Source organism: Hyla sarda, chromosome 3 (assembly GCF_029499605.1).
Source record: "Hyla sarda isolate aHylSar1 chromosome 3, aHylSar1.hap1, whole genome shotgun sequence".
In the NCBI taxonomy this organism is placed as follows: Eukaryota; Metazoa; Chordata; class Amphibia; order Anura; family Hylidae; genus Hyla; species Hyla sarda.
The window spans coordinates 22,570,027-22,597,504 of record NC_079191.1 but is presented as its reverse complement, the minus strand read 5'-3'; the positions used below and the strand labels follow the sequence as shown (position 1 = coordinate 22,597,504).

Below are 27,478 nucleotides of genomic sequence, written 5' to 3'. Positions count from 1 at the left end.
GGGAAGAAGATTCTAGATCCCCATTCCTTGGAGCCCAAATGTCCCTGAGGAAATGTTCTTTCTTTTTATTATTTTACATATCATAATCTCTTTGACATTAAACTTTTTGCAGTAGAATACGGTGAAAACTCTTTGGGATGACCACCCAAAAATGAGTGGAGAAGTGGTATTTTTATGGGGGTGACCTTCTCGAAGGAAAGACCACTATGTGTAATGTGTGTTGTTTGGAAAATCCATGACGCAAAATCTGATCTGGATAAGCGGGGTGGTCTTCTGAAAGAGGTGGTCTTTTAGAGAGGTTTCTCTGTAAACAAAACAAATGAGCTTCTATCACCTCCATGAACCACCGTGTCCCGTTGGCTGCAGTGGGTGGATGGCGGGTTGGAAGGGATTGACTGAAGAACAACTACCGTATATACTCAAGTATAAGCCGACCCGAATATAAGCCGAGGTCCCTAATTTCACCCCAAAAAAACAGGAAAAGTTATTGACTATAAGCCTAGGGTGGGAAATACATCATCCACCCCCCTGTCATCATCCCCCCCTGTCATCAGCTCCCCCCCCCCCCCCGCCCTTCATCATCACTGCCTGTCAATCCCTTCATCAGTGGTCTTCAACCTGCGGACCTCTAGATGTTGCAAAACTACAACTCCCAGCATGCCCGGACAGCCATCGGCTGTCCAGGCATGCTGGGAGTCGTAGTTTTAAAACCTATGGAGGTCCGCAGGTTGAAGACCACTGCGGCCTTTGTCATCATCCCACCCCCCCCTTTCATCACCACCGCCTGTCAATCCCTTCATCAGTGGTCTTCAACCTGCGGACCTCCGGATGTTGCAAAACTACAACTCCCAGCATGCCATCGGCTGTCCGGGCATGCTGGGAGTTGTAGTTTTGAAACCTCTGGAGGTCCGCAGGTGAAAGACCTCTGCGGCCTTAGTCATCATCCAGCCCCCCCCTTTTGTTTTCTACTCACCTCCCCTCGGCGGGAAGTTGGGGTGAGCTGGTCCGGGCCATCTATGGTGCAGGGACCGTCCGGTGGGGAGGGTTAGTCGTTCCGGGCTGTCCATTTTCACCAGGGGGCCCACTTCCCCGCACTTTGGGCCTGCCCCGGACTAGTGACGTTGCCTTGACGACAACGCACAAGAATGTTCATGCGTCGTCAAGGCAACGTCACTGTTACGCCGAGCGCTCCGGGTCCCCGCTCCTCCCCGGAGCGCTCGCTACACTTCCCTCACTGCAGCGCCCCGGTCGGTTCCACGGACCCGGGGCGCTGCGTTACCACCTCCGGCCGGGATGCGATTCGCGATGCGGGTAGCGCCCGCTCGCGATGCGCACCCCGGCTCCCGTACCTTACTCGCTCCCCGTCAGTTCTGTCCCGGCGCGCGCGGCCCCGCTCCCTAGGGCGCGCGCGCGCCGGGTCTTTGCGATTTAAAGGGCCACTGCACCGCTGATTGGTGCAGTGGTTCCAATTAGTGTTTACACCTGTGCACTTCCCTATATCACCTCACTTCCCCTTCACTCCCTCGCCGGATCTTGTTGCCCTAGTGCCAGTGAAAGCGTTCCTTGTGTGTTCCTTGCCTGTGATTCCAGACCTTCTGCCGTTGCCCCTGACTACGATCCTTGCTGCCTGCCCCGACCTTCTGCTACGTCCGACCTTGCTTCTGTCTACTCCCTTGTACCGCGCCTATCTTCAGCAGCCAGAGAGGTTGAGCCGTTGCTAGGGGATACGACCTGGTCACTACCGCCGCAGCAAGACCATCCCGCTTTGCGGCGGGCTCTGGTGAAAACCAGTAGTGACTTAGAACCGATCCTCTAGCACGGTCCACGCCAATCCCTCTCTGGCACAGAGGATCCACTACCTGCCAGCCGGCATCGTGACAGTAGATCCGGCCATGGATCCCGCTGAAGTTCCTCTGCCAGTTGTCGCTGACCTCACCACGGTGGTCGCCCAGCAGTCACAACAGATTGCGCAACAAGGCCAACAGCTGTCTCAACTGACTGTTATGCTACAACAGTTACTACCACAGCTCCAGCAATCATCTCCTCCGCCAGCTCCTGTACCTCCTCCGCAGCGAGTGGCCGCTTCTGGAATACGACTATCCTTGCCGGATAAATTTGATGGGGACTCTAAGTTTTGCCGTGGCTTTCTTTCCCAATGTTCATTACACTTGGAGATGATGTCGGACCAGTTCCCCACTGAAAGGTCTAAGGTGGCTTTCGTAGTCAGCCTGCTGTCTGGAAAAGCCCTGGCTTGGGCCACACCGCTCTGGGACCGCAATGACCCCGTCACTGCCTCTGTACACTCCTTCTTCTCGGAAATTCGAAGTGTCTTTGAGGAACCTGCCCGAGCCTCTTCTGCTGAGACTGCCCTGTTGAACCTGGTCCAGGGTAATTCTTCCGTTGGCGAGTATGCCGTACAGTTCCGTACCCTTGCTTCAGAATTATCCTGGAATAATGAGGCACTCTGCGCGACCTTTAAAAAAGGCCTATCCAGCAACATTAAAGATGTTCTGGCCGCACGAGAAATCCCTGCTAACCTACATGAACTCATCCATCTTGCCACTCGCATTGACATGCGTTTTTTCCGAACGGCGTCAGGAGCTCCGCCAGGATATGGACTCTGTTCGCACGAGGCGTTTCTTCTCCCCGGCTCCTCTCTCCTCTGGTCCCCTGCAATCTGTTCCTGTGCCTCCCGCCGTGGAGGCTATGCAGGTCGACCGGTCTCGCCTGACACCCCAAGAGAGGACACGACGCCGCATGGAGAATCTCTGCCTGTACTGTGCTAGTACCGAACACTTCCTGAAGGATTGTCCTATCCGTCCTCCCCGCCTGGAAAGACGTCCGCTGACTCCGCACAAAGGTGAGACAGTCCTTGATGTCTACTCTGCTTCTCCACGTCTTACTGTGCCTGTGCGGATGTCTGCCTCTGCCTTCTCCTTCTCTGCTGTGGCCTTCTTGGACTCTGGATCTGCAGGAAATTTCATCTTAGCCTCTCTCGTCAACAGGTTCAACATCCCGGTGACCAGTCTCGCCAGACCCCTCTACATCAATTGTGTAAACAATGAAAGATTGGACTGTACTATACGTTTCCGCACGGAGCCCCTTCTAATGTGCATCGGATCTCATCACGAGAGGATTGAACTGTTGGTCCTCCCCAATTGCACTTCTGAAATCCTTCTTGGACTTCCCTGGCTTCAACTCCATTCCCCAATCCTGGATTGGTCCACTGGGGAGATCAAGAGTTGGGGGCCCTCTTGTTCCAAGGACTGCTTAAAACCGGTTCCCAGTAAACCTTGCCGTGTCCCTGTGCTTCCTCATGTAACCGGTCTCCCTAAGGCCTATATGGACTTTGCGGACGTTTTTTGCAAAAAACAAGCTGAGACTCTACCTCCTCACAGGCCTTATGATTGTCCCATTGACCTCCTCCCGGGCACTACTCCACCCCGGGGCAGAATCTATCCTCTGTCCGTCCCAGAGACTCTTGCCATGTCTGAATACGTCCAAGAAAATTTAAAAAAGGGCTTTATCCGTAAATCCTCCTCTCCTGCCGGAGCCGGATTTTTCTTTGTGTCCAAAAAAGATGGCTCTCTACGTCCTTGCATTGACTACCGCGGTCTTAATAAAATCACGGTTAAGAACCGCTACCCCCTACCCCTCATCTCTGAACTCTTTGATCGTCTCCAAGGTGCCCATATTTTTACCAAACTGGACTTAAGAGGTGCTTATAATCTCATCCGCATCAGAGAGGGGGATGAATGGAAAACGGCATTTAACACCAGAGATGGACACTTTGAGTATCTGGTCATGCCCTTTGGTCTATGCAACGCCCCTGCCGTCTTCCAAGACTTTGTTAATGAAATTTTTCGTGATCTACTATACTCCTGTGTTGTTGTATATCTGGACGATATCCTGATTTTTTCTGCCAATCTTGAAGAACACCGCCAGCATGTCCGTATGGTTCTTCAGAGACTTCGTGATAATCAACTCTATGCCAAAATAGAGAAATGTCTGTTTGAATGCCAATCTCTTCCTTTTCTAGGATACTTGGTCTCTGGCCAGGGACTACAAATGGACCCAGATAAACTCTCTGCCGTCTTAGATTGGCCACGCCCCTCCGGACTCCGTGCCATCCAACGTTTTTTGGGGTTCGCCAATTATTACAGGCAATTTATTCCACATTTTTCTACCATTGTGGCTCCTATTGTGGCTTTAACAAAAAAAAATGCCGATCCCAAGTCTTGGCCTCCTCAAGCGGAAGACGCCTTTAAACGACTCAAGTCTGCCTTTTCTTCGGCTCCCGTGCTCTCCAGACCTGACCCATCTAAACCCTTCCTATTGGAGGTTGATGCCTCCTCAGTGGGAGCTGGAGCTGTCCTTCTACAAAAAAACTCTTCCGGGCATGCTGTTACTTGTGGTTTTTTTTCCAGGACCTTCTCTCCGGCGGAGAGGAACTACTCCATCGGGGATCGAGAGCTTCTAGCCATTAAATTAGCACTTGAGGAATGGAGGCATCTGCTGGAGGGATCAAGATTTCCAGTTATTATTTACACCGATCACAAGAACCTCTCCTACCTCCAGTCTGCCCAACGGCTGAATCCTCGTCAGGCCAGGTGGTCTCTGTTCTTTGCCCGATTTAATTTTGAAATTCACTTTCGGCCTGCTGATAAAAACATTAGGGCCGATGCTCTCTCTCGTTCCTCAGATGCCTCTGAAATTGAACTCTCTCCTCAACACATCATTCCTCCTGACTGCCTGATTTCCACTTCTCCAGCCTCCATCAGGCAAACTCCTCCAGGAAAGACCTTTGTTTCTCCACGCCAACGCCTTGGGATCCTCAAATGGGGTCACTCCTCCCATCTCGCAGGTCATGCGGGCATCAAGAAATCTGTGCAACTCATCTCTCGCTTCTATTGGTGGCCGACTCTAGAGACTGATGTGGTGGACTTTGTGCGAGCCTGCACTATCTGTGCCCGGGATAAGACTCCTCGCCAGAAGCCCGCTGGTTTTCTTCATCCTCTACCTGTCCCCGAACAACCTTGGTCTCTGATTGGTATGGATTTTATTACTGACTTACCCCCATCCCATGGCAACACTGTTATTTGGGTGGTCGTTGATCGATTCTCCAAAATGGCACATTTCATCCCTCTTCCTGGTCTTCCTTCAGCGCCTCAGTTGGCTAAACAATTTTTTGTACACATTTTTCGTCTTCACGGGTTGCCTACACAGATCGTCTCGGATAGAGGCGTCCAATTTGTGTCTAAATTCTGGAGGGCTCTCTGTAAACAACTCAAGATTAAATTAAATTTTTCTTCTGCATACCATCCTCAATCCAATGGACAAGTAGAGAGAATTAACCAGATCTTGGGTGACTATTTACGACATTTTGTTTCCTCCCGCCAGGATGACTGGGCAGATCTTCTACCTTGGGCCGAATTCTCGTATAATTTCAGAATCTCTGAATCTTCCTCCAAATCTCCGTTTTTCGTGGTGTACGGCCGTCACCCTCTTCCCCCCCTCCCTACCCCCTTGCCCTCTGGTCTGCCCGCTGTGGATGAAATTTCTCGTGATCTTTCCACCATATGGAAAGAGACCCAAAATTCTCTCTTACAGGCTTCTTCTCGCATGAAGAGATTCGCAGATAAGAAAAGAAGAGCTCCTCCCATTTTTTCCCCTGGAGACAAGGTATGGCTCTCCGCTAAATATGTCCGTTTCCGTGTCCCGAGCTATAAGTTGGGACCACGCTATCTTGGTCCTTTTAAAGTTTTGTGTCAAATTAATCCTGTCTCTTACAAACTTCTTCTTCCTCCTTCTCTTCGTATCCCTAATGCCTTTCACGTCTCTCTTCTTAAACCTCTCATCCTCAACCGTTTTTCTCCTAAATCTGTTCCTCCCACTCCTGTTTCCGGCTCCTCGGACATCTTCTCTGTTAAAGAGATTTTGGCCTCTAAAAAGGTCAGGGGAAGAACTTTTTTTTTAGTGGATTGGGAGGGTTGTGGTCCAGAAGAGAGGTCCTGGGAACCTGAGGACAATATCCTGGACAAAAGTCTGATCCTCAGGTTCTCAGGCCCCAAGAAGAGGGGGAGACCCAAGGGGGGGGGTACTGTTACGCCGAGCGCTCCGGGTCCCCGCTCCTCCCCGGAGCGCTCGCTACACTTCCCTCACTGCAGCGCCCCGGTCGGTTCCACGGACCCGGGGCGCTGCGTTACCACCTCCGGCCGGGATGCGATTCGCGATGCGGGTAGCGCCCGCTCGCGATGCGCACCCCGGCTCCCGTACCTTACTCGCTCCCCGTCAGTTCTGTCCCGGCGCGCGCGGCCCCGCTCCCTAGGGCGCGCGCGCGCCGGGTCTTTGCGATTTAAAGGGCCACTGCACCGCTGATTGGTGCAGTGGTTCCAATTAGTGTTTACACCTGTGCACTTCCCTATATCACCTCACTTCCCCTTCACTCCCTCGCCGGATCTTGTTGCCCTAGTGCCAGTGAAAGCGTTCCTTGTGTGTTCCTTGCCTGTGATTCCAGACCTTCTGCCGTTGCCCCTGACTACGATCCTTGCTGCCTGCCCCGACCTTCTGCTACGTCCGACCTTGCTTCTGTCTACTCCCTTGTACCGCGCCTATCTTCAGCAGCCAGAGAGGTTGAGCCGTTGCTAGGGGATACGACCTGGTCACTACCGCCGCAGCAAGACCATCCCGCTTTGCGGCGGGCTCTGGTGAAAACCAGTAGTGACTTAGAACCGATCCTCTAGCACGGTCCACGCCAATCCCTCTCTGGCACAGAGGATCCACTACCTGCCAGCCGGCATCGTGACAGTCACAAGTCCGGGGCCGTGCACGGAGCAGAGAAGAGGGCCTCCCGTTGAAAATGGACAGCCCGCAATGACTAACCATCCCCACCGGACGGTCCCTGCAGCATAGATGGCCCGGACCAGCTCACCCTTCCTTCCCACCGAGGGGAGTACAAAACAAAAGGGGGGGGGGGCTGGATGATGACGAAGGCCGCAGTGGTCTTCAACCTGCGGACCTCCAGAGGTTTCAAAACTACAACTCCCAGCATGCCCGGACAGCCGATGGCTGTCCGGGCATGCTGGGAGTTGTAGTTTTGCAACATCTGGAGGTCCGCAGGTTGAAGACCACTGAGAAGGGATTGACAGGCGGAGAGTTTACTCGAGTATAAGCCGAGGGGGACGTTTTCAACACGAAAAATCGTGCTAAAATACTCGGCTTATACTCGAGTATATACGGTATCCACTTACCCAATGCAGCATAGCCACACACTCTGGAAATCATGTGACCTATGACAAATTGTCTCTGGTTCTGAAATGCTGGGAAAGGTCAGAGACAACAGTAAAATAAAAAGACTTGCACTACAGCCCTTCCGGGTGTGGGTCCCATACATGAAAATGGGACAAAGCGGCGCACAGAGGTAAAAGATGCAGATTACACAGTATTATAAATGGGCATCATGGGCTCAAAGGTTGACGGAAAAAAAAATCCTGGAATACCTGGGATGAGCCCCTTGGGCTGCACATGCCAGTTTAGTCTAGATCAGTGGTCCAAAACCCAGTCCTCAAGACCCACTAACATTTCGGGTGTTTTCAATTGGAACAGGGGAAAATTTAAAGGGCTACTCTGCCCTAGACATCTTATCCCCTATGCAAAGGATAGAGGATAAGATGTATGATCGCATGGGTCCCGCCACTGGGAACCCCCACGATCTTGGTGCAGCCCCCGGAATACTGTGCCGGGCGCTGCCTCCGGGAACGAGACGTGACTTCATGGCCACGCGCCTCGTGACGTCACGCCACGCCCCCTCCATTCATGCCGTCACGCCCCTTCCCATAAAAATGAATGGAGGTGGCGTGACAGCACGAGGGGGTGTGGCTATGATGGCACTTCTCGTTTCCGGAGGCAGAAGGCCAGACCCCTGCGATCATACATCTTATACCCATCTTTTGGATAGTGGATAAGATGTATAAAGCTGGAATACCCCTTTTAAAGATTTTTTAATAGAAGTGATTTACAAATCTGTTTGACTTTCTGGCACCAGTTGATAAAAAAAAAAAAAAAAAAGAGAAAAAAAAAAACGTTTTCCACGGGTTTTCCTTTAAGGACTGCGTTGGGGACCTCTGTTCTAGATGATAATAGAAACCAAAGTGCAATTTCAATTTGTTTCTAAATTCCCAGTAAACAGTGTCTTCCATATCACATCTGTCCAGCTTTGTCTATGTCAGGTAACGAAGACCCCCCCGGGGGCGAACAGCAAAAACAAAAAGCGTCTGATGAACCCGATTACATCTTTACATTACTCTGATGTTTCCCGCGTGAAATAAATAATTTATCGGATCCGGTTAATAAGCTTCTCACTCAATTAGATATGTTCCGGTGTAGATTCCTCCGGAACGCTGCTGATAGTAATTCATCCGGCATATAAGCCTCCAGCCGCACACACACTGAAATATTAACCTAATTATTCCATTATTACATTAGCAGGTATTTTTGGCCTCCAAAATTAATCTCTTTCTCGAATGAAATTTTCTCCGGAGACTCGGGCGGCTAAAGGTCTACAGAAACTCATTATTTTGCTCATTTTGAGGGGAACATCTCTATTTTGCTTGACAGGTCTTAACCCCTTAAGGACCCAGCCATTTTACACCTTAGGACCCGGCCATTTTTTGCACATCTGACCACTGTCACTTTAAACATTAATAACTCTGGAATGCTTTTAGTTATCATTCTGATTCCGAGACTGTTTTTTCATGACATATTCTACTTTAACATAGTGGTAAAATTTTATGGTAACTTGCATCCTTTCTTGGTGAAAAATCCCAAAATTTGAAGCTCTCTGCTTGTAAGGAAAATGGATATTCCAAATATATATATATTTTTTATTCACATATACAATATGTCTACTTTATGTTTGCATAAAATTGATGAGTTTTTACTTTTGGAAGACACCAGAGGGCTTCAAAGTTCAGCAGCAATTTTCAAATTTTTCACAAAATTTGGAAACTCGCTTTTTTTCAGGGACCAGTTCAGGTTTGAAGTGGATTTGAAGGGTCTTCATATTAGAAATACCCCACAAATGACCCCATTATAAAAACTGCACCCCCCCCCCCAAAGTATTCAAAATGACATTCAGTCAGCATTTTAACCCTTTAAGTGTTACACAGGAATAGCAGCAAAGTGAAGGAGAAAATTCACAATCTTCATTTTTTACACTCGCATGTTCTTGTAGACTCTGTTTTTGAATTTTTACAAGGGGTAAAAGGAGAAAATTTGTACTTTCTCTCGAGTAAGCACATACCTCATATGTCTATGTAAATTGTTCGGCGGGCGCAGTAGAGGGCTCAGAAGCGAAGGAGTGACAAGGGGATTTTGGAGAGTACGTTTTTGTGAAATGGTTTTTGGGGGGCATGTTGCATTTAGGAAGCCCCCATGGTGCCAGAACAGCAAAAAAAAAAACACATGGCATACCATTTTGGAAACTAGACCCCTTGAGGAGCGTAACAAGGAATAAAGTGAGCCTTAATACCCCACAGGGGTTTCACGACTTTCGCATATGTAAAAAAAAAAAAAAAATTCACAAAAATGTGTGTTTCCCCCCAAATTTCACATTTTTGCAAGGGTTAATAGCAGAAAATACCCCTCAAAACTTGTAACCCCATCTCTTCTGAGTATGGAGGTACCCCATAAGTTGACTTGAAGTGCACTACGGGCGAACTATAATGAGAAGGAGTCATATTTGGCTTTTTGAGAGCAAATTTTGCTAGGGGGGCGTGTCGCATTTAGGAAGCCCCTTTGGTGCCAGGACAGCAAAAAAAAAACACATGGCATACCATTTTGGAAACTAGACCCCTTGAGGAAAATAACAAGGAATTAAGTGAGCCTCAATACCCCACAGGGAATTCACGACTTTTGCATATGTAAAAAAAAAATGTTTTTTCACTAAAATGTGTTTCCCCCCAAATTTCACATTTTGCAAGGGTTAATAGCAGAAAAGACCCCCCAAAATTTGTAACCCCATCTCTTCTGAGTACGGCGATACCCCATATGTGGCCCTAAACTGTTGCCTTGAAATACGACAGGGCTCCAAAGTGAGAGCGCCATGTGCATTTGAGGCCTAAATTAGGGATTGCATAGGGGTGGAAATAGGTGTATTCTACGCCAGTGATTCCCAAACAGGGTGTCTCCAGCTGTTGCAAAACTCCCAGCATGCCTGGACAGTCAACGGCTGTTCGACAATACTGGGAGTTGTTGTTTTGCAACAGCTGGACGGGGGATCACAGCGAGTTTCCCGCTGGAGTTTGAGCTGCCGCGCAAAATTTGCTGCATCTCAAACTTGCAGCAGGATACTGTAACTGTAACCCCTGCCCATGTGAATGTACCCTATACATTCAAGGGGGGGGGGGGGGCAAGCCTCCAGCTGTTGCAAAACTGCAACTTCCAGCATGCCCTTTGGCTGTCCGTGCATGCTGGGGGTTGTAGTGATGCAAAAGCTGGAGCCCCACTGGTTGCAAAACACTGAGAGTTTGTTACTTAACTCAGTGTTTTGCAACCAGTGTGCCTCCAGTTGTAGCAAAACTATAACTCCCAGCATGCCCAGACAGCCGAAGGGCATATTGGGAGTTGTAGTTATGCAACAGCTGGAGGAGAACAGTTTGCGGACCACTGTGTAGTGGTGTCCAGACTTTAGTCCTCCAGATGTTCCAAAACTGCAACTCCAAGCGTGCTCAGGCATGCTGGAAGTAGTAGTTCGGCAACATCTTTAGAGCCGGATGTTGCCGAACTACAACTCCCAGCATGTCTGAGCACACTTGGAGTTGTAGTTTTGCAACATCTGGAGGACTACAGTTTGGGAACCACTGTATTAGTGGTCTGCAATCTGTGCCCTTCCAGATGTTGCATAACTACAACTCCCAGCAAGCCAAGACTGTCCAGACAAGCTGGGAGTTGTAGTTCTGCAACATCTGAAGGGCACAGTGGTCCCAAAACTGTGGACCTCCAGATGTTGCAAAACTGCAACTCCCAGCATGCTCAGATGCCAAGGGCTGTCTTGGCATGCTGGGAGTTGTAGTATACAGGGTCCCAATACAGCAATGCATGTCGATTTACGGCGACGTGCATTGCTGTAAAGGGCCCGACCGTGGCTGAAGAGGAACTCATCTGTCGCCGCCGTCTTCATCGCCGGGATCCGGGTCTTCAGGGACGAGATAAGTACCGGGTTGGTCCCCAGCACTCCCCCGTCCCCCGCCGCGTCCTCCGGTCTTCCTCCCGCACTCTCCGGGCTTCCGGGAGGAAGTAATCGCCCCCCCTCCCCTGCGATTGTTAGTTCTAACCGATGGATCGCAGGGGATAGGAGGAGGTGGCTGGCTTGCCACCTCGCTCCTAGCCTCCAGCATGGTCCTGGCTGTCTGTGACAACCGGGATCATGCAATGGCTGGCACGATTTCGCCGGCCATTTGCGGCGATCGCCGACATGGGGGGCCGTCATGACCCCCCTCGGCGTTTGCCCTGGATCCGCTTCCAATCTCCGACGGATGCGCGGCAGAGACCGGAAAAACACCAGGACGTCTTGGGAAACGGCCAGTTTAGAAGCAAATCCCCATAGCAAACCTCTTCTTTACTGGGAGGTTCCCGAGACACATGTCTTCAGGGAGCACTTAGACAGAAAAGAACAACCTTAACTTCAGAAGCTCATAAGTACTGAAAGGATTAAGATTTTTTAATAGAAGTAATTTACAAATCTGTTTAACTTTCTGGAGCCAGTTGATATATATATATATATATATATATATATATATATATATATATATAAAAAATAGTTTTTTCCTGGAATACCCCTTTAAGATTGTGTCATGGGATCCATGGTAATATATGAAAACTAACTATCCTGAATGGTAGGTATAAACAGAATAGGCCCCGCCCACAAGAAGGCTGGGCCCTAACACCATAATGAGCCCTTCACCACACCTCCATTAAAGGGGTATTCCAGGAAAAAACTTTTTTTATATATCAACAGGTTCCAGATGGTTAAACAGATTTGTAAATTACTTCTATTAAAAAATCTTAATCCTTCCAATAATTATCAGATGCTGAAGTTGAGTTGTTCTTTTCTGTCTGGCAACAGTGCTCTCTGCTGACACCTCTGCTTGTCTCGGGAACTGCACAGAGTAGAAGAGGTTTGCTATGGGGATTTGTTTCACATGAGACACGTGTGATCAGAGAGGACTTAGACTGAAAAGAACAACTCAACTTCATCAGCTCATAAGTACTGAAAGGATTAAGATTTTTTAATAGAAGTAATTTACAAATCTGCTGAACTTTCTGGAGCCAGTCGATATATATATATATAAACAATTTTTTTTCCCCTGGATAACCCCTTTAACACCTTGGGGACGGAGCCCATTATAACCCTAAGGACGGGAGCATTTTTTGCAAATCTGACCACTGTCACTTTAAGCATTAATAACTCTGGAATGCTTTTACTTATAAATTTGATTCCGAGATAGTTTTTTCGTGACATATTCTACTTTATGGTAGTAAATTTTTGTCGATACTTGCATCATTTCTTGGTGAAAAATTCCAAAATGTTATGAAAAATTTAAAAATTTTGCATTTTTCTAACTTTGAAGCTCTCTGCTTGTAAGGAAAATGGATATTTCAAATAAATTATACATTGATTCACATATACAATATGTCTACTTTATATTTGCATCATGAAGTTGACGTGTTTTTACTTTTGGAAGACATCAGAGGGCTTCAAAGTTCAGCAGCAATTTTCCAATTTTTCACAAAATTTTCAAAATCAGAATTTTTCAGGGACCAGTTCAGTTTTGAAGTGGATTTGAAGGGCCTTCCTATTAGAAATACCCCACAAATGACCCAATTATAAAAACTGCACCCCTCAAAGTATCCAAAATGTCATTCAGTAAGTTTGTTAACCCTTTAGGTGTTTCACAGGAATAGCAGCAAAGTGAAGGAGAAAATTCAAAATCTTCATTTTTTACACTGGCATGTTCTTGTAGACCCAGTTTTTGAATTTTTACAAGTGGTAATAGGACAAAAAGCCTAAAAAAATTTGTAACCCAATTTCTCTCGAGTAAGGAAATACCTCATATGTGTATGTCAAGTGTTCGTCGGGCGCAGTAGAGGGCTCAGAAGGGAAGGAGCGACAATGGGATTTTGGAGTGAAATTTGCTGAAATGGTTTATGGGGGGCATGTCACATTTAGGAAGCCCCTATGGTGCCAGAACAGCAGAAAACCCCACATGGCATACCATTTTGCAAACTACACCCCTCAAGGCACGTAACAAGGGGTCCAGTGAGCCTTAACACCACGCAGGTGTTTGACGACTTTTCGTTAAAATCGGATGTGTAAATGAAAAATTTTTTTTTCCACTAAAGTGCAGTTTCTTCCCCAACTTTACAATTATTACAAAGGGTTATGGGAGAGAATGCCCCCCAAAATTTGTAACCCCATCTCTTCTGAGTATGGAAATACCCCATGTTAGGACGTAAAATGCTCTGCGGGCAAAATACAATGCTCAGAAGAGGAGGAGCGCCATTGAGCTTTTGGAAAGAGAATTCGTTTGGAATGGTAGTCAGGGGCCATGTGCGTTTACAAAGCCCCCTGTGGTTCCAGAACAGTGGACCCCCCCCACTTGTGACCCCATTTTGGAAACAACACCCCTCACAGAATTTAATAAGGGGTGCAGTGAGTATTTACACCCCACTGGCGTTTGACAGATCTTTGGAACAGTGGACTGTGCAAATGAAAAATAAAAATTTTCATTTTCACGGACCACTGTTCCAAAAATCTGTCAGACACCTGTGGGGTGTAAATGCTCACTGTACCCCTTATTACATTACACGAGGGGTATAGTTTCAAAAATGGGGTTACATGTGGGGGGGGGGGGGTCAATTGTTCTGGCACTATGGGGGCTTTGTAAACTCATGTGGCCTTCAATTCCGGACACCTTTTCTCTTCAAAATCCCAATGGCGCTCCTTCTCTTCTGAGCTTTGTAGTTCACCCGCAGAGCACTTTACATCCACATATGGAGTATGTTCTTACTCAGAGGAAATGGGGTTACAAATTTAGGGGGGCTTTTAGCGTAACACCAGCATTTTAGTGAAAAAATTTTTTTTTTCATTTTCCCATCCAAATTTAATGAAAATTCATCAAACACCTGTGGGGTGTTCAGGCTCACTATACCCCTTGTTACGTTCCGTGGGGGGTGTAGTTTCCAAAATGGGGTCACATGTGGGTATTTATGTTTTTGCGTTTATGTCAGAACCGCTGTAAAAATCAGCCACCCCTGTGCAAATCACCAATTTAGGCCTCAAATGTACATGGTGCGCTCTCCCTCATGAGCCTTGTTGTGCATCCGCAGAGCGTTTTACGCCCACATATGAGGTATTTCCATACTCAGGAGAAATTGCGTTACTAATTTTGGGGGGCTTTTTTTCCTTTTACTGCTTGTGAAAATAAAAAGTATGGGGCAACACCAGCAAGTTAGTGTAAACATTTTTTTTTTCTTTTACACTAACAGGCTGGTGTAACCCCCAACTTTTCCTTTTCATAAGGGGTAAAAGGAGAAAAAGCCCTCCAAAATTTGTAGTGCAATTTCTCCCGAGTACGGAAATACCCCATATGTGCCCTAAACTGTTTCCTTGAAATACGACAGGGCTCTGAAGTGAGAGAGCACCATGCGCATTTGAGGACTAAATTAGGAATTGCATAGGGGTGGACATAGGGGTATTCTACGCCAGTGATTCCCAAACAGGGTGCTTCCAGCTGTTGCTAAACTCCCAGCATGCCTGGACAGTCAGTGGCTGTCCAGAAATGCTGGGAGTTGTTGTTTTGCAACAGCTGGAGGCTCCGTTTTGGAAACACTGCCGTACAATACGTTTTTCATTTTTATGGGGGGGAACAGTGTAAGGGGGTGTATATGTAGTTTTTTACCCTTTATTATTTGTTAGTGTAGTGTAGTGTTTTTAGGGTACATTCGCACTGGCGGGTTACGGTGAGTTTCCCGCTAGGAGTTTGAGCTGCGGTGAAAAATTTGCCGCAGACAAAACTTGAAGCAGGAAACTCACTGTAAACCTGCCCGTGTGAATGTACCCTGTACGTTCACATGGGGGGACAAACCTCCAGCTGTTTCAAAACCACAACTCCCAGCATGCACTGACAGTGCATGCTGGGAGATGTACTTTTGCAACAGCTGGAGGCACACTGGTTGGAAAACCTTCAGTTAGGTTCTGTTACCTAACAGTATTTTCCAACCAGTGTGCCTCCAGCTGTTGCAAAACTACAAGTCCCAGCATGTACTAATCGCCGAAGGGCATGCTGGGAGATGTAGTTATGCAGCAACTGGAGGTTACGCAACTACAACTCCCAGCATGGTGAGACAGCTGTTTGCTGTTTGAGCATGCTGGGATTTGCAGTTTTGCAACATCTGGAGGGCTACAGTTTATAGACCACTGCCCAGTGATCTCCAAACTGTGACCCTCCAGATGTTGCAAAACTACAAATCCCAGCATGCCCAAACAGCAAAGAGCTGTTTGAGCATGCTAGGAGATGTAGTTTTGCAAGATCTGGAGGGATACAGTTTAGAGACCACTATATAGTGGTCTCAAACTGCAGCCCTCCAGCTGTTGCAAAACTACATATTCCAGCATGCCCAAACAGCAAACAGCTGTCTGGGCATGCTGGGAGTTGTAGTTTTGCAACATCTGGAGGGCTACAGTCTCAGACCCCCGATCCCCGTCGCCCGCAGCCTCCGGAGGGGTAAGTGGACGTCGGCGCCCGGTCCTCTTCGTTTTCCCCGTTCTGGCCCGTCTATTGTGGGTGGGCAGGACGGGGAAAACGAAAGTAAACCCCTCCGCCCCCGATCTGCTATTGGTGGTCGTGTCTAGACCACCAATAGCAGGGATAGGAGGGGTGCCACCTCACTCCTATCCCTTCAGGGGGATCGTAGTTGTCTTAGACAACCGCGACCCCCCTTCTATTCCGGGTCACCATAGACCCGTAATGACCCGGAATCGGCGCAAATCGCAAGTGTGAATTCACTTGCGATTTGCGCCGATCACCAACATGGGGCATTTGCACGGGGTGCCTGCTGATAGATATCAGCAGTCACCCCTGTCCGGTCCCCACCCGGCGCACGGCGGGGACCGAAATTCCCACGGGCGTATGGATACACCCTTCGTCCTTAAGTACCAGGATGCAAGGGCGTATGCATACGCCCTTCGTCCCCAACAGGTTAAATCAACTGATGCCAGAGAGTGAAACAGATTTGTAAATTAATTCTATTAAAAAAAATCTTAATCCTTCCAGTACTTATCAGCTGCTGTATGCTACAGAGGAAGTTCTTTTCTTTTTGAATTTCTTTTCTGTCTGACCACAGTGCTCTCTGCTGACACCTCTGTCCATTTCAGGAACTGTCCAGAGCAGTATAGGTTTTCTATGGAGATTTGTTCCTGCTCTGGACAGTTCCTAAAATGGACAGAAGTGTCAGCAGAGAGCACTGTGGTCAGACAGAAAGGAAATTCAAAAAGAAAAGAACTTCCTGTGGCGCAAACAGCAGCTGATAAATACTGGAAGGATTAAAATTTTTAAATAGAAGTAAGAGCTGCCATTTTTACTATAGGCCAAGCCAACCCATTTCAGCTTGGGCAATAATGACAGTACATTTTTTACCTGAATTACAATACTGAGTGAAAACATTTTCCGGTTCTCTTGCAGTAACAATTTTGGGAATCACCAATATATCAGTAAAGACAAGTCAGAATACAAATACCCAGAACAGTGTTTTCCAACCAGTGTGCCTCCAGCTGTTGCAAAACTACAACTCCCAGCATGCCCGGACAGCCGAATGTGTATCTGTCCACTGATCTCTATGAGAAAAAGCCAAGTGGTGAATTCTGCCCTGCTGTATAATACAGGATATAACTCAGGATCAGTACAGGATAAGTAATGTAATGTATGTACACAGTGACCTCGCCAGCAGAATAGTGAGTACAGCTCTTCAGTATAATACAGGATTTAACTCAGGATCAGTACAGGATAAGTAATGTAATGTATGTACTCAGTGACCTCACCAGCAGAATAGTGAGTACAGCTCTGGAATATAATACAGGATATATGTCAGGATCAGTACAGGATAAGTAATGTAATGTATGTACACCGTGACCTCACCAGCAGAATAGTGAGTACAGCTCTGGAGTATAATACAGGATATAACTCAGGATCAGTACAGGATAAGTAATGTAATGTATGTACATAGTGACCTCACCAGCAGAATAGTGAGTACAACTCTGGAGTATAATGCAGGATATAACTCAGGATCAGAACAGGATAAGTAATGTAATGTATGTACACAGTGACCCCACCAGCAGAATAGTGAGTACAGCTCTGGAGTATAATACAGGATATAACTCAGGATCAGTACAGGATAAGTAATGTAATGTATGTACACAGTGACCTCACCAGCAGAATAATGAGTACAGCTCTGGAGTATAATACAGGATATAACTCAGGATCAGTACAGGATAAGTAATGTAATGTATGTACACCGTGACCTCACCAGCAGAATAGTGAGTACAGCTCTGGGGTATAATACAGGATATAACTCAGGATCAGCACAGGATAAGTAATGTAATGTATGTACACAGTGACCCCACCAACAGAATAGTGAGTGCAGCTCTGGAGTATAATACAGGATATAACTCAGGATCGGTGAGTGTTTATGGTGGTGGGGGCCGGAGCGTTCAGTGGGGAGTGTCTGGCTTTGTTCTGGAGGTGGCCGAGCATCCCAGAGTGGGAACCCTCTTGATCAGACACCTTTTCCCTAACCTGTTTATAGGGTATATTTTCTATCACTGAAGTACCCCTTTAAGGTACCTTTATACGGTCCGTACTTTAGGATTTATAATCCTATTTAAAAGTTGACTTGTCTAATCTACATAAATAAATTCTACAATAATTCCTTCGAGATCAGTTATATGTTAATAAACTCCCGAATATTGAACCCTGAAAGTCTCATCTCCCCCTCTCTTCTCGGTCACATGACATGCCGTGTATTTTTAGCGCTTCCTGAAGGCAGATCGGCATTTTAAGTGACGCCAAAGAAAAGCCATTTTAATTAGAGAAGTGTGATCTGCGTGCCGCCCCCCGCCGGGACCTAAATAATGGATATCTACATTACTCAAGTGGAAAGCCTTATCAATACTGGAGGAAGATCGAGCGCAGAACCGGAGCCAATTACAGTGAAATGCTTAGAAGGAAAGATTCGTATCTGCGGGAGACGCAGCTCTCCTAAATAGAGAAGCCTGATGTTTATGGAATTAAAAAAGGAACCAGAAATCAATGAACCATGAATTTAATGTAATGTAATCCGGGTCGGAGTGGCCCATCAGCGTGTCCTTTAGGGGGCGCCGGCTTGTAAACAATAAGGATTCGGCAGAAAATGACCCCATTTGGAGGTCACTTTGAACACAATCCCTCACCACAAGGGTCTATTCACAAAATAACAAACTTAATGGGGTCCTCCGCCCCTAGACATCTTATCCCCTATCCGAATGTCTGATCGTGGGGGCCTGCCGCCAACGCTATGGACCCCCAGCGAACTCCATGCTGCACCCGGCATTCGTTTAGAGCAACGGGGCTCGTGATGTCACGGTCACGCCCCCTCAATGCACGTCTATGGGAGGGGGCGTGACTGTCGTCACGCCCCCTCCCATAGACTTGCATTGAGGGGGCGTGGCCATGTTGTCACGAGTAGGGTGTGACCGTGCCACGAATCACCAGCCATCCAGCACAGAGCAAAGTTCGCTCCCTGCACCGGATGTCGGGGGGTCCCCCAGCTGCGTGAACCCCTCGATCAAACATCTTATCCCCTATCCTTTGGATAGTGGATAAGATGTCTAGGGGCGGAGTACCCCTTTAATGGGTCTCAACTTCTCCACAGTGTGTATGTTTTTATTTTTTTTATTGAGGAGAGGGAAATGAGCTGCTGCCAGACACCTCTGGCAGAGACTTATCCCTCTCAGAAATGCAGGCTAAAGTTTGCCTTTACAAGATCTTTCAACCCTTTATCTTTGCCCCTACATGTTTTTGTAATGAAGAAGGGGTGGGAGTAAGCAGCTGCCAGACTCCTCTGGCTAATTTTTATGAGAACAAAATGGCCGGGCAAAATGGTCTAGTTTGGTTGTGATTGGTTGTCTATCTAATGTAAATATTGCAGAGCAGTAGGCCATTGCTCTGAAGTCACTTAATATTCAGCACCTGCTGCATGATTCCTTGTCTGCTCCTCTGCCTGTGTGCTTAAATTATTCACGTTAAACGTCCCAAGTTTGGGTCTAGCCGTGAAAAACGTATCCCCCTATCCACAGGATAGGGGAAAAGCAGGGGAAAATCATGGGGGTCCAGAGGGTGAGTGCAGCATCCGGGTATCTCTGGAGCACATGCTATCTGCCATTCCATGCAGCTGGAAGAGGTAGGGCACCATTCTGAACATCACTGGTTGGACCTCCCAACATCATAGTAAAGTATGATTTAACTGTCCGGCAGGCAACTGCGGGGAATAGTTAGCGTGGGGGAAGGGAGAGGGGATGGGGTTTGCAGGGGAGAGAAGAGTGCATGGCAGTGGTAGTGCTGCTGTATTGAGGAGTTAAGGGAGGAAGAGAAACCTATCACTGTTGGGCAGGGCTCAAGTCCTGCAGGAACTCATGGAAACGGAGTTCCTGCACTTTTTCCACAGCAGGAATGCAATTCCCATTAGCAGGAGTCCTGCAGGACCAGCCCTTAAAGGGGTACTCCGCCCCTAGACATCTTATCCCGGGGTCCCGCCGCTGGGGACCCCATCGATCTTGGCTGTGGCACCCCAGACATCCGGTGCATGGAGTGAACTTCGCTCCGTGCCGAATGACTGGCGAAGGGGAGCAGAGGCTTGTGACATCACGGCCATGCCCCCCTCAATGCAAGTCTATGGGAGTGGGAGTGACGGCCGGCATTTGTTTGTTACCTCGGGCACATGCATGGAGTCTCAATAATGTATACTGGGTGATCAGATGACAAATGCCACCAGAACTGCCAGTCATGTTGATTGTGTGCCTGCAGCTAATAGCATGGGGGCGCTATAGTGGACTTTAGTCAATGCTTCAAGGTCAATTAGAATGAAGTTCATCTAGAAATTAGGAAAACTCAGAATGGGCCCCACCACAGGGGAAGCAGTTCAGTGCTGGGCTCCTCTGCACCACTGGGCCTATATGCAGTATAGGAGAATGCCAAGATTAGCGAATTCCCTATCCATAGGATAGGGTATAAGTAGCTGATTGTGGAGGACTGACCGCTGGGACCCTCTGCCAGTTCTGGAATGGGACCCCTGCTCTTAGTTAGGGGCACATTTGCAGATGGCATGCGCTCAATTAATTTCTATGGGAGTGCTGGGGATGCCCTAGTGCTGTATTCGGGTCTCCTTGGCACTCCCATGGAAATGAATGAAGTGTGGTGTCCGAGCACAGGATGTCGTCCTGTGGGCTGAAGATTGCCTCAGGCATCCTCACTGCTACAGTGCTGGACCCACTACTCCATCTTGTATTTTCTTGTATTGCACTGTGTTGTCTTGTGATAAATTGTGTTTGTCATTTTAAGGAAATGCTGCAGAGTGACCCATGTGACCCTGACGCCCCAATGGTAGCCCCCCAACATTGGCCTTTATGTAGTGTAGGGGGGGAGCAGCTGTTCAGTCTCAGTAGTGCTGTCACAGTGCAGCCTAGTCAGTGCTGTGTGGAGAAGTGTGTGAAGAAGCCAGAGGAGGCCTAAGGAGGAGAAACCCAAAATCTGCAGCCACGCCAATCTCAGGACACCCCCTCGCTCAGGTCAAAGTCTGAGCATAAAACATTTTCTTCACATTTTCTGCACAAAGTCTCAAATTCCCAGTGGGCTGTCATTTATCTAAAGTCTGCAGTCTCAGCGACTAAAAGTCCCAGCAAGGCGATAGGCTTCCTGGGTTCATTCTGCTCATCCTTATACACTAAAATCTGAACTGTGACGGATTTAACAATTCCTGTCTCAGTAAAGATAGTTATCTGTCTCCTAGCATCGGTGTCATCATTGTCCCAGCGCTTGGCCCAGGAGAAACTGTCTCAACCTTGGACAATGTAGGTTAACGGTGCCCTGGCATCACAAACTAATCTCTACACCCTTCACACAGTTAGTAGTCGCCACAGAAGGGCGTGCCGTCTACCGCATGCCCTCCTTCTTTCTAAAGCCGAGGAACGTGCTCTCGATTCACCCAAAGTGCAAGAAAAAGTGCAAACTTGTTACTCTAAAAAAACGTGCACAAAGGATGCGGTCTATCGCAAGCCCTTCTCCGATAGAAGAGAGGCCCCCAACAAACCTTACCCTTCGCCTCCGGACCAAAAGGTACCTGCGAGGTTCCAGGTTCGATGTCCCTTTTCGCCGAAGCTACTAGGGGACCACAAATGCTCCCGGCATCCCCCTTGGCGTTAGCCAAGGTATCTGCCCGCAGAGCCGATAACGGTAGGTACCCTGCCTAAGCAGGAGTACCCGGGGTGTTTGCAGGGAGGTGCGGAACCTAATGGCCACACACACCTCCCCTAGACCGCCAGGAGGGACACCCAGAAGGGCAACCGCATCCTGACAAATCCTGTGAACACACAACACGCAAAAAGTGACACAGTGAGACAAAAAAGAAATAAATAAGTGAAAGTGTGCAGATATACTGCCCGGACATCCGGCCGGATCTATAAAAATTTCTCTGATCCTAGCCAGAAGGCCGGCAATCAAGAGGTGAGTGCCACAAGGTGAAGAGATTATGGTGCCCGTGCTTCAACTCAGTGAGCCAATTCTCCCAGTGAGTTTCGGCACCTCGGGGTCACCACTCCCAGAGGCACAAAGTACCTCGGCTCTAGACCCTCTCAGCCTCATGGCGAGACCTGGAGGGAACAGGTCACATCGGGGCAGCCGTCGAGCTGATTCCTCAGAGCCAGCCCCGGAAAGCCCCGGTACACCTGCATCCTCCATGCAGCACCCATCCCCACCAGCCCCATACCGGCGTTACCGTACACCGGCATAAAAAACTGATAAGAACAGATACTACACTTGATCTTAGCCAAAAGGCCGAGAAGCGACCTGGCAGGGGAGAACCACCTTAGTGATCATGGTATCTCCCCTGCCAGGTAAGTATGACCGCATGCCCTCCTCACTGAGAGTAGAGGTCCCTTTCCGGAGACTGTGGGGGGGTCCCTGCAGTCAGATCCCCTACGATCAGCTACTTAACTCCTATCCTGTAGATTGGGGATAAGTTAATTTTGGCTGGAGTTTTCCTTTAACCAGTGCTGTTTGTTCTCTATTCTATGTTACACCATCACCCTCTCACTGCATTTACTTCACCCGTAACCACAAACCTCCTGCAGGTTTAAAATGCCATTTATGCTTTTGTGGATGTAACTTATATTTACTCCGAATGTTAAAAATTTGTTTTTTTCTTCGCCGTGTCTTTATTATATCACCAGAGGGACTCTGAAGAGATTCAGCCAAGTAGAAAATTATATAAAACCTTTTAGTTTTCCCTCCGTCCTTTCTTCTATATTCTATTGATTCCACAATCCATCTGCTGTCATAATCGCAATATCAATTTATGGAGACTCTTTTTTTTTTTCTGCTTCGGGCAAAGAAAAAAAAAAAATTGTTGTAAACCAGTTGGGGAAATAAACATTTATCTTCTGCCTGAAAGATGAGTCTTTATGAAGAAATTATCATTTCTTTCTTACGAGACTATTAAACTCTTGCCTTTTATTACTGTAGGTTGTGTTTTATTATATATTATGCCGAGTGGCCACAGAAGTCTTTTTTATGGCTTGTCTTTAGCGTAGTCCACAGATATGTGGTTCATAGGGGTCTGCCACTTAGTGTTGCTCGCGAATATTCGTGTTGCTCGCGAATATTCGCAATGCAAATTTTATTCGCGAATATCGCATATTCGCGAACTCGCGAATATTCGCGAATATAGCACTATATATTCGTAATTACGAATATTCATTTTTTTTTTAAGTTTTTTTTCTTCACAGTACACATCACAGTGATCATCCCTCTCTGCTTCCAGCTTGTGTGGTGTACAGAAGGCTCTAATACTACTATGTGAGACCGGCGCATATGCGAATTTTCACTTATGCAAATTTTTGTATATGCTAATTTTCGTATGTTAATTTTCGCATAACCGAATTTTCGCATATGCGAAAATAAAACGCGAATATTACAAATATGCGAATTTAGCGAATATATGACGAATATTCGTCCATATATTCGCGAATATTCGCGAATTCGAATATGGCCTATGCCGCTCAACACTACTGACTAACGGTGCATGACCACTAGTGTTGAGCGGCATAGGCCATATTCGAATTCGCGATATTTCGCGAATATATGGACGAATATTCATCATATATTCGCTAAATTCGCATATTCGTAATATTTGCGCTATATTAAATTTGCGTACGCGAAATTTTGCACAAGCGAAAATTGGCATATGCAAATTTTCCCATATGCGAAAATTCGTACGCCAGTTTCACACAGTAGTATTAGAGCCTTCTTTACACCACACAAGCTGGAAGCAGAGAGGGGTGATCACTGTGATGTGTATTGTGAAAAAAAAAAAATATTCGTAATTACGAATATATAGTGCTATATTCGCGAGCAACACTAATTGACCACCAGGATGAAACCACTGCTTCTTCTGGTACTAGGCCTTGTATGGCCTTGCATTATAGTGCTATTATTCCAATACTCGATGGGGTCCCAAGGGTTGAAGCCCACCATCCACAGATTTATTTTTATTTACCGTATTTTTCGCCGTATAAGACGCATTTTTTCTTCCCCAAAACTGGGGGGGGGGGGGGGGGAAGTTGGTGCGTCTTATACGACGAATACCTGCGGCTAGAGATGAGCGAACTTACAGTAAATTCGATTCGTCACGAACTTCTCGGCTCGGCGGTTGCTGACTTTTCCTGCGTAAATTCGTTCAGCTTTCCGGTGCTCCGGTGGGCTGGAAAAGGTGGATACAGTCCTAGGAAAGAGTCTCCTAGGACTGTTTCCACCTTTTCCAGCCCACGGGAGCACCTGAAAGCTGAACTAATTTATGCAGGAAAAGTCAGCAACCGCCGGGCCGAGAAGTTTGTGACGAATCGAATTTACTGTAAGTTCGCTCATCTCTACCTGCGGCAATCAATGGCCGGGTCCTGCCGCTAATACAGAACATCACCAATAGCGGTGATGCCCTGTATTAACCCTTCAGACGCGGCGATCAAAGCTGACCGCCGCGTTTGAAGCGAAAATAACACTAACCCGGCTGCTCAGTCGGGCTGTTCGGGACCGCCGTGGTGAAATCGTGGTGTCCCGAACAGCTTACAGGACACCGGGAGGGACCTTACCTGCCTCCTCGGTGTCTTCTCCGTGCCGGGATCCCCTGCGCTCTCCTTCGATGTCATTACGTCGTCGCGCACGCCGTCATCCAATAGGAGCAGCGTGATGACGGCGACGTGATGATGGTGATGAAGAGCGTGGATCCCGGTGAAGAAGTCCGGAGCGTTGGGGACACCACGGGGACGCGGCGACAGTGATGGAGTGACATCCAGGGCAGCGGTGACGGGTCCAGAGCGGCAGGGACACGTGAGTATTACCTCCTATATCAGTGGTCTTCAACCTGCGGACCTCCAGATGATGCAAAACTACAACTCCCAGCATGCCCGGACAGCCATCGGCTGTCCGGGCATGCTGGGAGTTGTAGTTTTGCAACATCTGAAGGTCTGCAGGTTGAAGACCACTGTTGGGTTCAGAATCTTTATTTTTTTTGATTTGGCACCTATAAATTGGGTGCGTCTTATACGCTGGTGCATCCTATAGGGTGAAAAATACGGTATTTAGAGCCGAGGAACGTGCTCTTTTACCAGTCCAACAAAAATGTGTACACACACAAAAAAAAAAAAACGTGCACAAGGATGTGGTCTATGGCATAGCCCTTCTCCTAAAGTAGAGAGGCCCCCTGTAACAAACCATACCCTTGAATCCGAGGTTCGGGGTTCAAAGCCCTCCTTCGCCAAAGCTCAGGAAGTACCAACAGTGCTCCAAGCATCCACCTAGGCATTAGCCCGAGTATCAACCAGGAGCCAACAAGGTGGCATCAATGCCGCAGTAGGGACCCAGGGTTGCAGGGACTTGAGGAACCTGATGGCCACACACACCTCCCCTAGACCGGCATAAGGGACACCCAGAAGGGCTACCGCACCCTGACCAATCCTGATGGACAAAACGAACACAAATAATCCAAAAATAAAAAAAAAGTGAATGTGCACTGAGAAATACAGCCCAAACATCTGGTCAGATCTATAAAAATTCCTCTGCCATCTGGAAGCCAGAGGAGTAGAGGTGAGTGCCAGTAGAGGAGAGTGCCCAAATAGAGTCAGAGTAAAGAGTGTGCTATGTTCTTTCATTCTAGTAATGTCGCCATTCCCAGGGCATTTTTGCACCTCGACTCTTACCCTACTTGGACCTTAGGGCCAGATCCGGAGAAACGGGTCTCTTCAGGGCAACTGCCAGGCATATTGTACACCCAGGTACACCTGCCCCACTTCGTATGGTTGTCTATTCTGCCTTGGTGGTCTACCACACCGCCAACTAACAGAACAGAAACTACGCTTGATCTTAGCCAAACGACCGAGAAGTAGATGGCTGACCTATACAATACAAATATCAATGCAAGTTCCTAGAAAGGGAATCACTCTGCATCCCAGCGGCACACACACACACACACACACACACACACAGGTTATTGAAACATCAAGCAACATGGCAACCTTAGGGAATCTAATGTCACTTACAGTCCTAATAATTATTAGAAGGAAGATCCTCGGGGGAGGTACTAATTCTCATTGAAGAGTTCCAGTGGGGGAAGAAGAATTATATTAGGGCAATGCTCCATGGAAAAAAAAAGTATGCAGAGTATATCTACTCTAAAAGAAAGAAAAACTTCTTACTAGTCAAACTTTTAGAAGAGAGATAATAAGAAAACCCTACTGGAGGCTCAAAGGTAAGTGCTGCAGTAGGTATGCAGGTACTGATAGTGATAGTGCTGCACTATCCCACTAAGGTAGGTTCACACTTGTGTTCTTGTCTCCGTTTCACGGTTTCCATTACAGTATGTTTAATTTTGTAGTATAAAAATCATATTTCCCCATGCCACTATGTACTAATACCGTTTTTCTATATAACGTAAGTCAATGGGAAGCAGATACTGTCATTTGGCATACAGCAGCATCTGTTTTTAGCATCCAATAACGTATACTTTTTTCAAGTGTATGAAACGTATCCATAAAACAGAAATAAAAACACAGTGTAAACCCGGCCCATATAGGATAAAATTATTAAATAATATGATGTCGGGGATCTGCTGTTGGCATAGCATTATGCCCCATCCAAACAATGGCTACAATCCCCCTGGTTCCATCAATCATATATGTATAATAAATCATTACCCATAGCGAAGAATGGTATTCCCAGTAGAGTTGAGTTATATTTTCCACCCGTTACGAAAAATATCCCTGCCGCGGTGACACTGGAGATACAAATAGTGAGTACTCCAAGTAGACCCAAGAAAGGCTTGCTCCTTAGACAGTCTTTCATAGAGCTGGAAAGAGTGGCGGCCAGAAGAACCAGCATAAGACTCACCACAATCTTACTTCTAGTCAACTCTATGGTTTTTTGAAAGTCTCTGAGCAAGCTGAAGGATGTCAATGAATACATCTGGATATCTGAATGTTCTTCTTGCAGCTGGTGAATTAGTGTGCAAAATTCAGTTTCCCATTGTTCGTTGATGTGGTCTTGGGTGGAGGAGCCATAATTCTGGAGGTAGTAGGTCATTTGAATGGCTCTTGCAGACTTGACCCTTTGATCCTTGCTATTCGGGACTTCGGCAACACCCCCCAACTGGTGCCCAATGAAACTCTGTCTTCCATTCTGCAAAATCACAAGGTAGACAATGGAATTAAATAGTGTCAATAAACAGACCCTACAAATGAGATAACACAGTTTGGGTGGCAATATAACCATTAATATAAACCATTAATTTATATATTTTCTATACTTTAAATTGGGTTTTAAGAAGGTGCTACAAAGGCAACACAAAGTCTTATGTCAGCCAAGGATAAGTGCAGCTCTAGGCTTACCCAGGAACCATGACCCTGCTTACTTGATGATCCTTAGATGACAGACCCCCAACTTGGGGACAGTCCCTACTCTAAGTGAAGTGCAGGGTGTAACAACAATAGAACAAACGGTACAGGAGTCAATGAGAAGGTCAGTACACAATCAGTAAAACAAGCACAGACCAAGGAGCAATTACAAAACACAGGGAATGAACAAACAGACAGATAAGTCAGGCAAACCAAATCAAAACCAAGATA

The 27,478-nt window shown here is 47.3% G+C and overlaps 1 protein-coding gene and 1 pseudogene across 1 annotated transcript in view; both read right to left on the bottom strand.

Moving 5' to 3' along the window:
- Window positions 1-27,478, bottom strand: part of PTCHD4 (patched domain containing 4) — a 163,088-nt gene that overhangs the window by 25,746 nt on the left and 109,864 nt on the right. The window contains exon 2 of the mRNA XM_056563860.1: window positions 26,552-27,032. Coding sequence (XP_056419835.1) covers window positions 26,552-27,032 — 481 coding nt within the window. The remainder of the gene's footprint in view (window positions 1-26,551; window positions 27,033-27,478) is intronic.
- Window positions 22,045-22,154, bottom strand: LOC130363266 (U2 spliceosomal RNA; annotated as a pseudogene).